The sequence below is a fragment of the Alligator sinensis genome, unplaced genomic scaffold (genome assembly GCF_000455745.1).
Source record: "Alligator sinensis unplaced genomic scaffold, ASM45574v1 scaffold281_1, whole genome shotgun sequence".
In the NCBI taxonomy this organism is placed as follows: domain Eukaryota; kingdom Metazoa; phylum Chordata; order Crocodylia; family Alligatoridae; genus Alligator; species Alligator sinensis.
In genome coordinates this window covers 117,311-133,306 of record NW_005842306.1, presented here as the reverse complement: position 1 = coordinate 133,306, position 15,996 = coordinate 117,311, and the positions used below count along the sequence as shown (strand labels likewise).

Genomic DNA, 15,996 nt, shown 5'->3' with positions numbered 1-15,996 from the left:
CACCAGCGGCGGGCGGCCATGAGCCCGGGCCAGGGTCGGGGCTCGGGGCTCCTCTCGCTTGGCCCGGCCCGGCCGCAGTGCGGGCGCGGGAAGAGTTGCGGCGCTTCCCCCGGCCCCCCTCAGCAGCGCTTGTGCCCGTCCCGGTCGCGGGCGGGAGCAGCTGCGGGCCGGGTCGCCTCCTTGGCAGCCGGGCAGGGCACGCACGTTTGCTGCGCGGAGGCTCCGTGGTGTCGCCTGTCCGGGGCGGGGGCTGTGCTGTGGTGCAGGGGTGAACCCTACCCCCTCTTCCCCAGGGCCCCGAGCCCGCCCCGGCACAAGGACCCGCGCGTCCTTCAGGGGAGCTGAGCCCCCGCATGCGGCGGCCGCGGGCAGACTAGGTGCCAGTAGGGACTGGAGGGAGGACGGGGGCAGTAGTGGCTGTTGAGCATGGGAGTGAGGGATATGGCCTCTGAATCCAGACTTCCCGGACCCAAAATGTGGGGTGCTGCCAGGGGAAATGGACCGACCCAGGTCATGCTCAGCTCGCACCCCCCACATCCGCACTCTGCCGGACCCGGGGTCTGGGCTGGCCCGCTCGTGTTCTTGCGCACTGCCAGGTGCTGAGCTTTTGTCAACACCCTTTAGCCCCCAGCTGGATTTGAGGGTTTCAGTGATTTTAGCTGATGGCTACGGTGAAAGCATTTGACCTAACACCTTCCTTCCCTGCTGTAACCCCTGGGAGGGGAGAGTGCTGTAGGTCTGGGAGGGCTTCTTTTGGGCCTTCCTGTGCCTTTCCGTCAAACTTTCCAAGCTAAGCAATTATTTGCTGCAGTGAACTGACTGCAAGGTAGTTTAAAAGTAAAGTGTGGGAAACTTACTATTCTGTTACATGAGCCCTGGCTCTTCCCACATAGGTAAAACAAATTGGAGTTGCTTAAACTTACTGAAGAGTGAGTCTTGGTGGCACCAGGCACCAGCAAGTTGTGTTTTAAACTGGAACAGAGCATGGAAAATAGTGTGTTTAGTCACTCAGGACTGTATTTTGCCATCAACCTTTTAAGCAGCGTCGACAAGGAATTCTGCCTGAAATGGATGGCATGATATGGCCCTTTGGGAGGATACTGGCAAATAAGCAAATTAAACGGAAAGAGAGCATCATGTTGTCATAGCAACAGTTCAATTAAATTATGTTACTGTCAGCCATGATATAATTTTCCTGTTTAGAGCTCATGGGACATAACTTCTGTTTGGAGCCAAAGTTGAGTTTGCAGCAGAGGTAAACGGTGCCCAGTGCTTCCATGTGAAGTAATACTCCTGTTTATCTTCCAGATAAGTGTCTAGGAAGTACTGTTCTAGGAAGGAAGAATTATAAATTGTATTGGTTAAGCATTTCGTTGGTGATTATTTTTTTTCCCCTCCTCCAGATCTTTGTCTTTTTTCTGGATATAATAATGACTATTCATGGATCTTGTTAGTGTTTTTATTGTATACTAGATATTTTACTGCATGAAAGTGGCGTACCTCAGTTTCTGGACTTTTTAATTTTGTTTTTATTTCCCTTGCCGACTAATGCTTTGATATGTATGAAAACTGAATGTTTTTCCCTTCTTCCTTCCCTGCTTTCTTGCTTGCTTTCTTTTCTGTAGATTGCTTTACTCTTCGGCTGTTGTTTATAACCCTCCTGTTTAAATAACACAGACTATTTATCTGACCAAACTTCTAATCTTTCCAAGTCCTCTGGAATATTATTGATCTCTCATTTCCTGTAGGGCCCCCTGGTGAAGTATCTTCAGCAGTGCTGTCACTGAACTTCTCCTAAAGGTGTGGGGGCCAATTGTGTTGGCAGGTATACCAAAAATTAACCCAAGTGCCACTCCAGTTCCTTTGCCCTCCCCAGTCTGCTTTCTGCTCCCTGTTATGTGCTCCTTGCACAGTTTGCTGTTTTGCTTTCTGCTTCCTGTCCTATCTACCATTGTGCTGCCTGCTCCTCCCTGTCTTAGGGCACTGATTTTAAATATATAAGTGTTATAAGACTCCTACATCCTGATTTCTCCCATGTTCCAACGTATGTTAGAATCCTCTCTGTTTATGTGTACTTTTAAGTTTCCTGTTTTGTTTTGTTTTTTGGCATTCAGCTTGACCCTTGCTGGACCCTTCCATTTCCGTTCAAAAAGTTCTGTTCAAAAACCTTGTGGAGATTGGTGGTAATTGTGACTATACTTAAATTTACTGTTTGCCTGGCTGTGCCTTCAACCACAGACAGAGTGATTTAATCATAGTGCTGTTGTGTTGTCTTCAAAATTGAAGCAGCTGGACTTAATCTGAAGCAACTGGCCTTTAGGCTCCCTATGTTTTTTTTAAATTTTATATATTTATTAATATGATACAAGTGCAGTGTTTCATGATGACTTGATTCTCATATTATCTTGAAAGAGATTTGTGTTTTGGGTTACCTGCGTGCAATTTAGGAAGTATGCAGAATGGGACATATTGGGATTATTGAAGCATCCCATTGACTAAAATGTTCTTTGTTTTTTCTGACTCTTAAATGATTTTTCTTCGCATTGTGAATTGTGCCCCTGTCATTTTTTTTTACTTTTATTTTTTTTATGTAGGGCATGAAAGGCCAAATTACTGGCTGGGTAAAAGCTGTCAAAATGTTGTTATAGTGTATCTGACTTGCTAACTAACTTTTTTTTCTTTTTTTTTTTTTTCTTGTCATCCTGTTTTGGATCTACTAGGAGCTTCTGTCTAAATGGGTCCAGTCATGCCTCCCAGTAAGAAGCCAGAGGGCTCGGGAATTAGTGTTTCCAGCGGACTGAGTCAGTGTTATCAGGATAGTGATTTATCAAAGGCACTTCCTGAAGAGGAGGACCTAGATCTTACTTTGCCTGCCATAAGATTAGATAAAGCGGCCATGGAGGATGAAGAACTAACTAACTTGAACTGGTTACATGAAAGCAAGAACTTGCTGAAAAGCTTTGGGGACTCTGTCTTAAGAAGCGTTAGCCCAGTTCAGGACATTGATGATGACACGCCACCATCTCCTGCTCACTCTGACATGCCCTATGATGCCAAGCAGAACCCAAACTGCAAACCTCCTTATTCCTTTAGCTGCCTCATATTTATGGCCATTGAGGACTCGCCAACCAAAAGACTGCCTGTAAAGGATATATACAACTGGATCCTAGAACACTTTCCCTATTTTGCAAATGCACCTACTGGATGGAAAAACTCTGTGAGACATAATCTATCATTAAATAAGTGTTTTAAGAAAGTGGACAAGGACAGAAGTCAGGTAAGCTTGGAATATTCAGACCTACCTGTTCTTAATAAAATCTGCCTGCTAATCCTAACATGTATTCCTGATTGTACTGTAAACTGCATTTTACTGTCCAGTAATTTCAGTTCATTACAGAAAAAAAACCAAACAAACCAGCGTTAGGATGACTTTATTAAAATTATCATCTAGACATCTGTAAGTAAGTACTTTAGTTGGTTGGTTTTTGTTGTTTTGGTTTTTTTCTTTTCAGCTGGTGTCTTCATGCATAGTGGTTAAATATTGTTTTTAGTTATCATGCTGTGCTAATGGTTTCCAGCTATAGTAGATGAATGTAATCATTATAAATAGGTTGCATGCTGTTTTTGGCTTATAAAAATGTATAGTGAGAAGTTTGCTTTATGTAAGATTCCATCTATTCCCCTTTCCTCACTCTCCTTCCCCCTGCTTCCCCCCATTTGAGTTGTTATTTGATGAAACTCTATAAGAGGTTAGAAGTAGTTCTAACTTTTGGTGATGAAGTGATGGTACTTTCTTACTTACTGTGCCTTTTAGATGAAGGTAGACAGTTCAGGAGTGGCTCCGTTATTAAAGGAGATACAGTTTGGCAGCTGCAAATGACTATTGGAAGTTAAACTGTACTTGTTTTATGCCTATGCAGACTCTGACCTCCACAAGGTGGTGGAGATTTGGAGAACAAATTTTTGCTCCCAGGTCTTCTCTATTGTTACATTCTTTGGTTGCAAAGAATTCTTTGAATCTTCAGCTGTATCTGAAGGGGTGTGTGTGAGGGTGACAGGAAAGGAAAATGAACAGAATCCTGGTGGCATTACTATTTCCTGGTATCACTTATTGCACAAATCTGTCCATTATGGGGAGCAGTTGTTGATTTCCAAATGGCGACAGCCTTCAAATGCAATAAGTTTGAACTCTTGTCAAAGGTGCTGCTGTATGAATTGGCAGGCTGATGTCTCTCCAGTTTACTCTCACTCTGTGTTGCCACAATAAATAGCAGTGAAATAACTTCACTTAAATGTGTTTTCATATACATAAAGCTAATAGAAAATCTAGAAGGTGCACCCGCTCCTCTGTTTGAAGCAAAGAAAATATATTTAGCTTTGTTCCTCATTTGGTTTTCTATATGCTGTGATTACAGCTCAACAGACTAGACTCTTGCTGGTGTGTGTTAACTTTTTTCACAGTATTCATAACAACTCTAAAGTAGAATAAGTTATGTTTTGCAGGAGCTGATGGCTCCCTATCTAACTTTTGTGGATTTTATTCTCAGTCTGACTTTCAGATGGGGTATAATCTACCATTTGTAGCTAGGCACAATCACAATGTATACCTAAGGTTAACACTGTTTCTGAACTGCATTATTTAACTTAATAAATTGGGGTTGGAACTTCACATTCAGATAGATATAAAACAGAGGAAGTGTCACACATGTTATAACCTGTAAATCATATCATAGACCATAGAATGTCTAACGAAATAGATTTAGATGCAAAATGTATTGGAACTGATGAGTTGTGCTTAACTCTTCCATTGTTCCTTTTTCCCCATTCTGTTCTTCATCTGTTTATGAGTTGATGATTTTAATAATTACTTCCTTGCCAAAAGGAGCTTTCTTTTATGTATGTCTGTCTTCATGGTAATTGCTTGTCTTGTCCCAGAAGTAATCATCGTTTGAAAATAGAGAAGCTGAGGTTCCTCTTGCACGATGCCTGACTCTATAGTTGCCTACATTTCAGTGCTTGTGATCATAGAGGGCAGTTCCATATGTAGTAAGGTATGTGGTGTTGTTCAGTTGTCTTGTTTCATAAATTTTGGCAACTAGATTTTGATCTTTTGAGAAACTGAGATATCTAGGAGCTATATAGCTCTGTCTTGCTCCTTTCTGGTCTCTGAGCTCTTAAAAATGCTAGCTGCCCTGCTGGTAATGAATAGTAATGTTATGGAGTTTCCACTGTCCATTTTAAAATGTATGCTGAGTAAGGTTATGTAAGTACCCTTCTGGGTTTCTCTCCTCTACCCTAGGGCAAGGGATTTGGCAGCTTGGGACCTGCAGACTTGGCACTCATTAATTACAACTTCTGACTGAACTGCTTTGTCACTTAATTGTAAATGCGGTAAACAATAGGCTTTACCTGTTAACCTTTCCAAATAAGGAGTTTCAGAGTTGGGTGGAGTGTCTTAAAACAGGTCTTTGACTGTCTTGCAAAGACTGTTTAAAATGCAAATCATTATTACAGAAGAAATCCTTGTTTTAGAATCTGAAAACTCCCCTTAAGTGTTGTTATGACCCAGGACAATGCTTTTTAGTTTGTGGTGAAGCACTTTCTGTGTTTGAGTTTGTATTTGTGTGTGTAAAAGTAGTTTAGTTTAGCAAATGGCACATCCTGAAATGTTAACAAGGCAGGCTCCAAAACATGCAGAGTGTATGGTGGGGTTTTTTTAATCAGCTTGGGGAATTGCAGGCATTTGCTAGTTGATGTGTGTTGACACATTGTGAACAGCTAGAAGCTTTTTCTCTCATGGCCATATTTCCAATGTTTATGTTTATACAGTCTCTCAATAACTGTTTTTTTTTTTTTAAGAAAAAAGTTCTGTGGAGCAGTTAATTCTTCTCTTGAATCCTTTTGGAATATTAGCTTGCAAAGTCTTGGCCTCTGTCACTTTTTATATTGATGTGACTAGAGATGTGGTGTTGCAAGGAAGGACAAAGTAAAGGGTCATCTTAATTGTGTCACCTGGCTGACAACTTGACTGAGTTCTGTAGCTGGGTGGGTGTCTGACGGCTGTTACTGCTGTCTTGTGTTCTTTCTAAGCTTTTTTGTTAGCTCTTAGGTTATTTAGCATAGTGCCATTGGTTAAGCATTTGGCAAGTAGCCATATAGATCCCTGCTTAAAAGGTAGTTATAATGATGTATATCTGCAACAAAAGAACACGTGGATTTCAGGGATAGAATGAGAGTGGGATACTTGAAGGTGTGTGCATATCAGACCTTTTATAACTTGCAAATGCCTCAGGTTGCTAAGTGTTGGTATGGCGCTTACTCCTCCTTCAGTCAGAATCCTGTGTTTTCCAGAGGGGAACTTGCCATGAGTAGAACTGGTCAACATGATTTTATTTTTTGGCAGATTTCACAGTATCTTTTACTGCTGTTATATCCTAGACAAGAGCTCCTCCAGATTGTCTCTAACTTCATATGTTCAAGGTACAGGCTGCTCCTGTGATCCCTTTTTATTGTGGAGACTTGACTGCTTAAAATAATACCATGTGAACTGGACCAACAGGAGCAGTTTGTCTGAACCTTTCAATTCTGTGGCTTGTTTTTAGGAATACATATGTTGTATTTATTTGTCCACAGCTGCTTGTGTGTGTATAAGAGCCTGTATTTACTTTTCATGCCATGTGCCCTGTATAACAGGAAGAAGGATCTATAGGCTGCATCACTGAAACTTTGAAAGGATGCACATTTGCAGGTTTTGGTATGATTGCATGCAGGTTTTGAGTGGTGGGAAAGGACCTTTATCTGCTATAGTACAAAGACTTGTTCAGACACTGCTGTTACTCCATGATAGCTGTGTGCTGATGGTGTGACACATTGTTAATCTTACTAATAAATTCTTTTTAGATCAATACAAGTCAGAATTAAAAGATATTTTTTTCTAGGATGCTGACCATTTGGAGAGAGGGTGAGGTGTCTCAGAGGGAAATGCAGAGTACTTCATAGGAGAGAACCTCTTTTGAGCTTAGTTTAATAATGGTCAGCATATAACATGTCACATGGTCCTAAGTGCAGGAGTTACCTGGCTCAGTTTCTGCTGCCAGACCTGTGAATTCAGTGGTCAGAGTAATCCCATTGTGAACACACAGATTTAAATGGCCTCTAGTGTATGTCCCATTTAGTACAACCCACTAGCCCATGACTTTTCTGACTTCCCCACCATCTGGTCCTTGGCTATAGAGAGGAATTTTTCTTGTATATGCATCTCCATAGCAACAAGTTTGCAGTTGATATGGAAAGTAAGCAGTTGCCTTAGCAACAGAGTTACTGATGTGGCAGCTCCTCTGCTTTCAGGGAGAGGGCTAAGCTAGTTCAGATGCGTTAGGTAGGTTTGCTGTAATGATAGCTGTGCCCACTAGGCTGCCGTCTTAAGGGAGCATTTTTGTCAACTTTTTGTTGCTGTAACCCCTATTTTTCAGGGATTTCCATGCTGGTCATAGGTACTTGCACTTTGAAAAAAGGCAAGACAAAATCTTAGCTGCAGAGCTTGCGATTCCTGTGTGCTTACTACAAACACAAGCTTGCTTCATTATTGCTGACAGGTATATGGGAAATATGTTTATTACATTAGGGGTTTTGTTTTTAATCCTCCAGTCTCAGGTGATGGGAGTTGCTCACTAATCCCAGTGATGTTGATCATCAAACCAATCATGCCTGTACTCCACTCTGCTACTGATATGTCCTCCTTTCTATCTCTTCTGCTTCCTTGAGTGCTCATCCTAGCAGCAGGTCTCCTCTGTAGATTGGCTGTGTGAGAATGGGGAAGTGCATGGTAAACCTGAGGTGGGGAGAGGATGTTTGCAGTGCCAGGAGATGTCTTCAAATTCAAGAGCCTTGGGTGTTTACTTTTTAGCTAGGTACAGGCATTTAGAAAGCCTGAGGCAGAATTGATTTAAATTGCGCAGTTGTCTGTAAGCAGTGTAGTTTAGTTTAAATTAGTAGCAAACAGATGAAACATTCGTTCTTTGGGGGGACAAATCTTAGACTGGATTCTGCCATTTTTAAACCAGTCTGTGTGCCGAACTTCTGTTCTGTTCTGTTTTCTGTTCACGTATACTGGTAAAAGTGTAATGTCTGTACCTCGCCCTTGGCTGATACTGAGAGGTCATGTGGGGAGAGGAGGAGCAGGCCTACACGTCAGGACAAGCGAATGTCATGCCCATCTGCTGTAGAGTTTATTCAAAGGCATATTCCCATAACAAGTTATAAACATTAAACTGAGATTCTCCTTCAGTACATGACAGTGCTCAGCCCTGAGATGAGCTGCTCCAAAGTTGCTCTTGTTCAAAATGCTTGCCCCCATTTTCACTGCTTTGGTTACATCTTGTCTAATAAGTGTCTGGTGTAGGCACTGTTGAGACAGATCTTTCCCCTGTCACTAATGCTGAGCTGTTGTAGTGGTTTGCACTAATGCAGACAGATTGCTGGGACCAGGTGCTTTGTGCCACCTTCTTTGCACGGTGAGAATCAACGTGGGGGTCCCATTGTTAAGAGACAGTTGATTTGTATGGTAGGGGAGAGGATTCTTTACTCGATATTTGATACATAAAATGCCACCACAATAGGGATAAGATGTTACCCAGAGTAGAAGGAAAAAGTCTGTTCCTCATTCATTACTTTTAAGCCACTTTGCATATACACAAGTACCACTTGCCAACAGTGGCATTTCTGGCATTACTTGTGAAGAATTTCTGCTGTGGTGAAGATCCTTGATACTCTACTGATGGTGACAGTCTCCTGCCCTTAATAGATGATTATCATCTAGCCTGACCAGAATAAAAGTGACTGTTGAATTTAACTAATTCCTGTGTTGAGCCCATCATTTTTGGCTGAGCTAGAGCAGTGGTGCTCAGCCTTTCGGCCTTGTGAGCCAGATGAGTGGGGCTGGCCAGTCCATGGGCCAGTTGGCCGCCATGTGTCAGTATTGGGCCCCAGGGCACTGCACTGCTGCTTCCCTGCCTTGAGTACTGGGAGCCTGGCACTACCCCCTCACAATAGGATTGGTCCCTGCAGGCCTGGTGCTTTCCCCTTCCAAAGTGCACTGGGATAATCTAAGCCAGGGGGAAGCAACCCCCGGCATATGTGCCGAGCATGGCATGCAAGGCCATTTTGCTCGGCATACCACTGCCAGCCTGGGCTCTAAGCAGCTGCTGCCAGCCATGGAGCCCAGGCTGCCCTCAGCAGGTGGCTGGCAGGCTGCAAGCCCTGCTGCAAGTGGACTGGGACCATGGGCTGGCTACAGCTGGGAGGCTGCAAACAGCTACTCCGTGTGTCAGCACTCCGGCATCGTCCAAGGTAGACATTGTGGTTTTTTCAGGACTCCGGCCAAAAACATTGCCTACCCCTGATCTAAGCTCTCCTGCCTCTCATTCTAGGATTGGTCCCCAGGAGCCTTATGCTGCCCCCTCCTGGCTGTCTACACCCAGATTGGGGGCCTGGTGCCACCCCTGCCTGCCTCTATTGGGTGCAGAGCTTGGGGCTTCCCATAGGTCCAGAAATTTGGCAGTGTTACTACCACTGTCAGGCAGGCTGAACATTCCTGGATTAGAGCACATCTCTTAGGAAGATATCCAGTCTGGATTTAAAAATCTTGCATGATGTGGGAGTAGTTTAAGTCCAAGATAAGATGTTTCATTTGGTGATTATTCTGTCTGTTAAAGTGAATGTTTCAAGCTTCCAGGACTTCACTAATAATAAAATGCTAGAACAATTCACTCTATTCCTTTAAGCTTGCATTCATGACATCTATATCCTCTTGCCCTTCTATTTGACAAGGTCATGGACCCAAGAACAAATTAGGCTGTGGTAAGTTGTGATGTCCTGACTTTTAAAATGCTGCAAGCACGTGAGATGACCAATAATAATACACTGTCCAAGAGCATTAGATTTCTCTGTGGCTGAATCGGGGCTAAATTTGTTTTGCTTTCAAGTGCCTGCCTTTCTTTGCAAAGTCTGCTTATTCCTCATGCTGTCACGAGGATCTCCTGTTTGGCAAGGTACATGTCTAACTCAGCTGAAAGTTAGACCCCTTTGAAACCAGTGGGCATTTTTACATGCATTTCTAACATGGTGCTGGGCGCTTTTAATTTAGTGCTAATTTAAAAGTGCCCGTGTATCACATGTATCAGCAGCGCAGAGTAAACATGCTGAGAAAATGGTGGCGGTGAACTTTGAACTAATGCACATTGCACTTTGAACTAACACATGTTCACTGCCACCGTTTTCTCAGCATGGAGGTGCTCTGCGCCGCTGATACACGTGACATGTGAGGCTGCCATAGTGTATCAATTTACATGCTCCCACAGACTTGATTAATTGAGTCTGCTCTGACGTGCTGGATTTCCAGCACAGTGGAGCAGGCTCCCTGCACATATGTAAGTGCTCTGTGAGACTAACTGAATGCTTAAAGTTAGGTTCTTGCTTGACTGGGGCCAGTGAGATGTGCACAAAGCATTAATAAGAAAAAAAAACAACTGTATTTTTTCTTATACCTTTGCACATAATTCTTAACACATGGCAAGCCCCTTTATGCATAGGTCTTAGTCCTGGCAGCAGAGAAAGCTATGGGAGAGGCTGTGCTGTGAGTCTTCTAAAATGATGTTCCTGAAATGGCTTGTTAAATAAGGGTGCCTGTAAAATCGATTAACCAGCTTTATTGTGAAGCCCTCTTTGTTTTCTCATTCACCACCTATATTTCTTCCTAATTCGTTGAGTTGCAATGAACAAACTGCAGATGTATTTCATATTTTGTTTGTAATTAAATATTGGGGGGCGGGTGCTTAATTTTGAGCACAGCAGGCTGCACAGACAGTTTGGGTTATCATTGGAGGTGGAAGTTATGTGCACAAACACTTTGAGCATCTATTAACAAATGCTTAGCCATGGTGAATTGCAATGAAACTTCAATAGAGATGCCTCTGAGCACTTAAGCCTCACTACAGTGAATGCACCACCAGTTCATGACCGAGCATTTAAGGATTAACTGGGCTTGTTTGTTTCAGGGAAATCTTTTTCTCTCTTTGTGTTTGACACTTAAATTCCTTGAGGCTTTATTCAAGAATTTAATTTTAATTACAGAATAATTACCTCTTAGATTTTCTTATTCTGTAAATAAAAAAAGGAAACAGAAGCATCAGATGGTTGTTGAAACAGAGCAGGAAGATTGTATTACTAGGCTTTGATTACTTGGTAAGGAGTCTTTTGAACTTAGTTTGCTGTCAGGGTTGACAGGTGTAGGCAGTGAGGCCTAGTGGTTCACAGTAGGATTTGAATCAGGGGGTTTCCAGAAAATAACTGAAGTCAAAACCAAGTATCAGTTCAGTTTCCAGGAGGTGAAGTGGAGGTTGTGATCAGAGAAAGCAGTTGTGATCAGAGCCAGGAGATTAACTCCTGCAACAGCTCATCAAATTTCCCTCAGTGGGCCCCCTCACCTAGCTGGGCAGTCCTATCTGGGATCAGGACAGGTAGGCAGGTGAAACCAGGGCTGGGATCACAGGGCAGTGACAGCAGGGAGCCGGAGAAGAGCCACAGTCCACTCCCCGCACACCACTGCCTGTGGAACCAGTGTCTATCATAGGGATGTGTAGGCAGCGGATCGCGGCTTTGCTCTGGGTACGGCCCAGTGATCTCAGCCCTGACTCTGCCTGCCCGTCCTGCTCCCTGTCCACCTGTAGCCCCATCCCATCTGTGTGGTTGCCTGCCCTGCTCGCACAGGTCCTGCTCTAGGTAGTTGGTGTGGGGTGGATGGGCCAGGGTGCCTAAGCAGCCAGGTCTGGCAGCAGCAGCCAGAAGGAGCCACCTCTGGGGTTGCTGGAAAATGGAGTCTGGCCACTGCATTGCCCCAGCCCCGCTGTGCACCCCAGGGCCTGGGCTGCCTTCTGTCCCTGGGCTGGTGAGGCCAAGGGACCTGCTGCAGGCTGGACAAAATGCCTTGGTGGGTTGGGTTTGGTCTACAGGCTGTATTTTGCCCACCCCGGTATAAACAGATGTCTCCTCTGAGGTAGTCCTGACTCATTTGAGTTAAAACCCCAGACAAAAGAGGAGCCTCGCACAGCCCTTTAGACACACACACACACAGCCCTTCCAAGGAGCATTGCTGCTCCTCTGCCAGTAGGTGATCAGGGAGAGTACACAACCTGATGGGCTTGCCCCTGGAATTTTAATGGCAGTTAATTTGCATGAGCCCAGCCTTAGTTAGCTACACAGCATTTGGGGCATGGGAGGGGGGGGGGGAGCAATGAGTGTTAGCACACTTTAGGATTTGTAGGATCTCAGGACAAGAGGCTTTGTCTTTACACCCCAGTAGGTGTCATCTCGCCTCCCTATCTTTTGTCTGACAGGAACAAGATTAATTGAGACAGCTGAATTTCTGTTGGACTTGCAACTTCATTCATAAGTGCTGCAATTCTTTTGGGAGTTGAAAGGTCTAGTTTGGGAACTGCTAGCTTGTTTTTAAAGGGACCTGTTCATGCCACTCTTCTGTGTTTTATTTCAGGCATCTAGTACAGGGGTTGACAATGTTTTGGAGGTGGGGGGTCACCATATGGGGAGCCACCACCACCACAGCCACGGTCACTGTCAACACTACGGGTGCAGCATCTCCCTGCTGCTTGACCACCTGCCAAAATTTACTTGCTGGATAAAATGGCTCAGTGGGCTGTAGATTGCTGACATAGTACATGACATTTATGGGGTAAGACTGCTCAAAACTTGTCAGTAGTCTGGGAAATGAGGATACTTGAAATCCTTTACCATAAATGTGACTCAGATTCCATTTTGCTATGTAGGTAAGATGAAAGTCAGTTCTTTTATCTTATCTGCTATTACAAGTAATCAACTGACCTTGATCAAGCAAATATTATATCTTTTTAAAATGGGTATTGCAGGCAGAGGTGTGGGGACAGACTGAATCCTGAGGTAAATGAGCACAGATCTGTTTCAGTTCACAGAGCTGTGCCTGGGTTACAGCAGGGTTTAATTTTATTTGGTAAATATATTAAGAGAGGCTACTTGGTGGTGCTGGACCTTTTTGTATTCTTGGTCCTTTGGCTCAGATCACGTGAAGTAATCTGCTCCAATATTTAGATTCATAATGCATAGCCTTGGACCTTATTCTAAGGTGTGATCTGCAGTTTCTTAGATCGTCTATTGGGACTGGTGTGCTTGCTAGGCCTGCGCTAAGCAGCTAGTATTTGCTTTGGATTCAGATTCGGCCAATTTCGAGGGACAGTAATTCGAATCACTGTCCCAGATCGATTTGGTCGAATCTGATTTTGGCAATTTGGCTCCTGTCAAATCTCTGAACCATGCAGGCCCAGCTCCTGGCACTTTGAAAGAAAAAAAAAAAAGTACCAACTCACCAGGTGCTGCTGGGCTGGGGGGCAGTCACTGCTGCCCCTTCGCCCTAGCTCTGGCCCTTTTTAAGGGGGGGAAAAAAAAGCCCCCAAAAACCTGGTCTCACCAGCTCCTGCCTGGTGGGGGGCAATCCCTGCTGCCCCCCACTGCCCAGAACTGCGTGGGGGACTCTTCCATGAGCCCCCTGAGGCCGCTGCAGGAGCTGGTGAGGCCTGGGGTTTTTTCACTTTTTTTTTTTTTCCTCTTAAAGGCCTGGAGCTGGGGGAGCAGGGCAGGGTTGGGGGCAATGTTTCCTCTAAGGAGTAGCAGTCTGTGAGTGTGCCGCCTCAGTCTGGCGTGGAACACTTATCGAAGGGGGCCAGGGCCTGGGGTTGGGGGCCTGGAACCAGGGGCTGGAGCCGGGGGCTGGTGTAGGCTCTGGCGGCTCTGGGGAAGTGCACCGCTCCCCTGCATCAGGGCAGGGAGGGGTGTGGAGCACTTCCCCGGAGCCAGCGGAGCCCGCGCCAGCCCCCCACCCCAGCCTCCATCCATGCCTTGCCTCACCTTAGGGAGGAGCCGCTGTCTGCCCTGAGTGAAGCTCCGCCTGCTCCAGGACACTGCTCTGCTCCCCTGCTTGGCCTCAGGGGGCATGTCCTGCAGTGTCCCAGAGCCGGCGGAGCCTCACTCAGGGCAGGCAGCAGCTCCTCCCTGGACCCGGTGGCTGGGGCCGGGGGCTGGTGTAGGCTCTGGTGGCTCTGGGGAAGTGCTCCAGGCCCCGGCCCTGATGCGGAGAGTGGAGCATTTCCCTGGAGCCACCGGAGCCCGCGCCAGGCTCCCACCCCAGCCTCTCCTGGTGTGCGGCCTTGAAAAGAATGTGCGCAGCCACACTTTTTTAGTTGTGTGCAGCTGCACACGCATGCACCTTTAGAGGGAACCTTGGCGGAGTGCCGGGGCGGGGCCGCCCAGCCATAGGGGCAGGAGGGCTGCTGGGGGAGAAGGCAGGGGATGGGGCCTGGCAGGGGTCCCCCCCATGGTCCCCGCCCCCTACTTACCAGCTCCAAGTCTGGCTCCAGCTCCCTGCTGTAGCGGGTGGGGTGTGCCCAAATCATCAAAGCTCTCTGAATCTTTTCTGAAGATTTGGAGAGCTTTGAATCGATTTGAACCTTTTTATTGGTCTCCTGATTTGATTCAGATTTGGAGATTTGGCCACCGAATCGGGCCGAATCTCCTCCGAATCGAATCAGCACCCAAAGCTTTGCACAGCCCTAGTGCTTGCCCCTCCTTACACAGGACGGAGCAGTTGCTCATTCTAGCTGACTTCTTTGGTGCTGAAGAAAGTATATTGGAATGAAATATTGGTGAAGGCCATTAATTGTATGGTACTTCTGATTTAACTGAATTCAGTTAGAAATTAAGTTAATTTAATTAACAGATTTTTTTCATTTCTCAAAAATGTGTAGATAATTGTCCCCACCACCCATACAGTCCCCTGTCCGGAGGTACCTGTGATTTAAAATATTAGATGGGTCTTAATTCTGTAAATGTGTTAGTCATCCCTTTCAAAAGATCTTCTGACTCAGTAAGCACTCCACCTTGGAAGAATTCAGTCATAACAGTAAATATTCCTGTGTGCCTCCTTAATTATGGAAGCAAGGCCACTACTAAAAAAGGCAAATGTTCTTGTTGTAGTGTAATAATGATACCGTTCCCTGCAGTCTAACTGGACCTTTCTTTGAGTACAAATAAGGGGGAAAAACAATTTAATTCCTTTACTATACTTGTAGTAAAAGCCCAACAGATGCAGTACCTTTTTCAAGAATTCACTTGCAAAAAATAGAGCCCAGAAATTAAGTAGGTTCTATTTCTGTCTTAGAGGTAAAGTTTGCTCATTCAGAGGAAGTTTTTATATGCACATGCACACCACTCATCTGAATGTTTAGGCACCCTCACAGTTCCCGTCACTGTCATTAAGTACCAGCAAGTCAGACCTCACTATATGGGATCTTCCAATATCTGTCTCTATATCTATATCTAGATAGATAGATGGCTATCTAGATAGATAGATAGATATAGACCTTGTTCAGAGGAAGAGAGATTGCACTCTCACTCTCTCTCTCGATATATAGATATTGCAAGACCCCGCATAGCAAGGTCTGACTTGCTGGTACTTAATGACTGACTGGAACTGTCAGGGTGCCTAAACATTCAGATGAGTGATACCCAATTTATGGCTTGCAGAGAACATGGTGCTTGTGGAAAGCCTATGATGTTGCTTTTGGCCACAGGGAATGTAAACAAAATAAAGCTAAGATTGAGAGGGAGGGCACAGCAAGATGTTACCTGCAGTGCGTTATTGTTGTACATGGGCCAGTGAAGATTGGGGACCATTTTAGATCCTTGTGCCAGGTTCCCACTGTGGCAGGGAGTACTCAGTACTGAGTACTGTACTCAGTACAGTAGCAGAAGCCATATAAGAACTTAAAGGAAGGAGCTTTACAAGACTGTGGTGCTACCATAATGGCAAACTTTTTTTTCCTCCTTCTGCATTTTTATGGGTCATAGTTTCATAGTAGCTAGGGTCAGGAGGGACCTGAACAGATCATCTAGCCT

General features: G+C 45.0%; 1 protein-coding gene across 18 annotated transcripts in view; it reads left to right on the top strand.

The window, feature by feature from the left end:
• FOXN3 (forkhead box N3) overlaps nt 1-15,996 on the top strand; it is a 219,176-nt gene that overhangs the window by 116,942 nt on the left and 86,238 nt on the right. For 9 of the 18 annotated variants that reach the window (XR_003095167.1, XM_025209766.1, XM_025209763.1 and 6 more), the window contains exons 1-2: nt 10-1,825; nt 2,721-3,277. Coding sequence is in view for 17 of the 18 variants with exons in the window: in XM_025209766.1 (XP_025065551.1) it covers nt 2,735-3,277 (543 nt within the window). In the remaining variant the exon portion in view is untranslated. Of the gene's footprint in view, nt 1-9; nt 1,826-1,875; nt 2,184-2,720; nt 3,278-15,996 lie in introns of those variants that run through there. The other 9 variants (XM_025209759.1, XM_025209757.1, XM_025209758.1 and 6 more) reach the window with 7 other exon arrangements.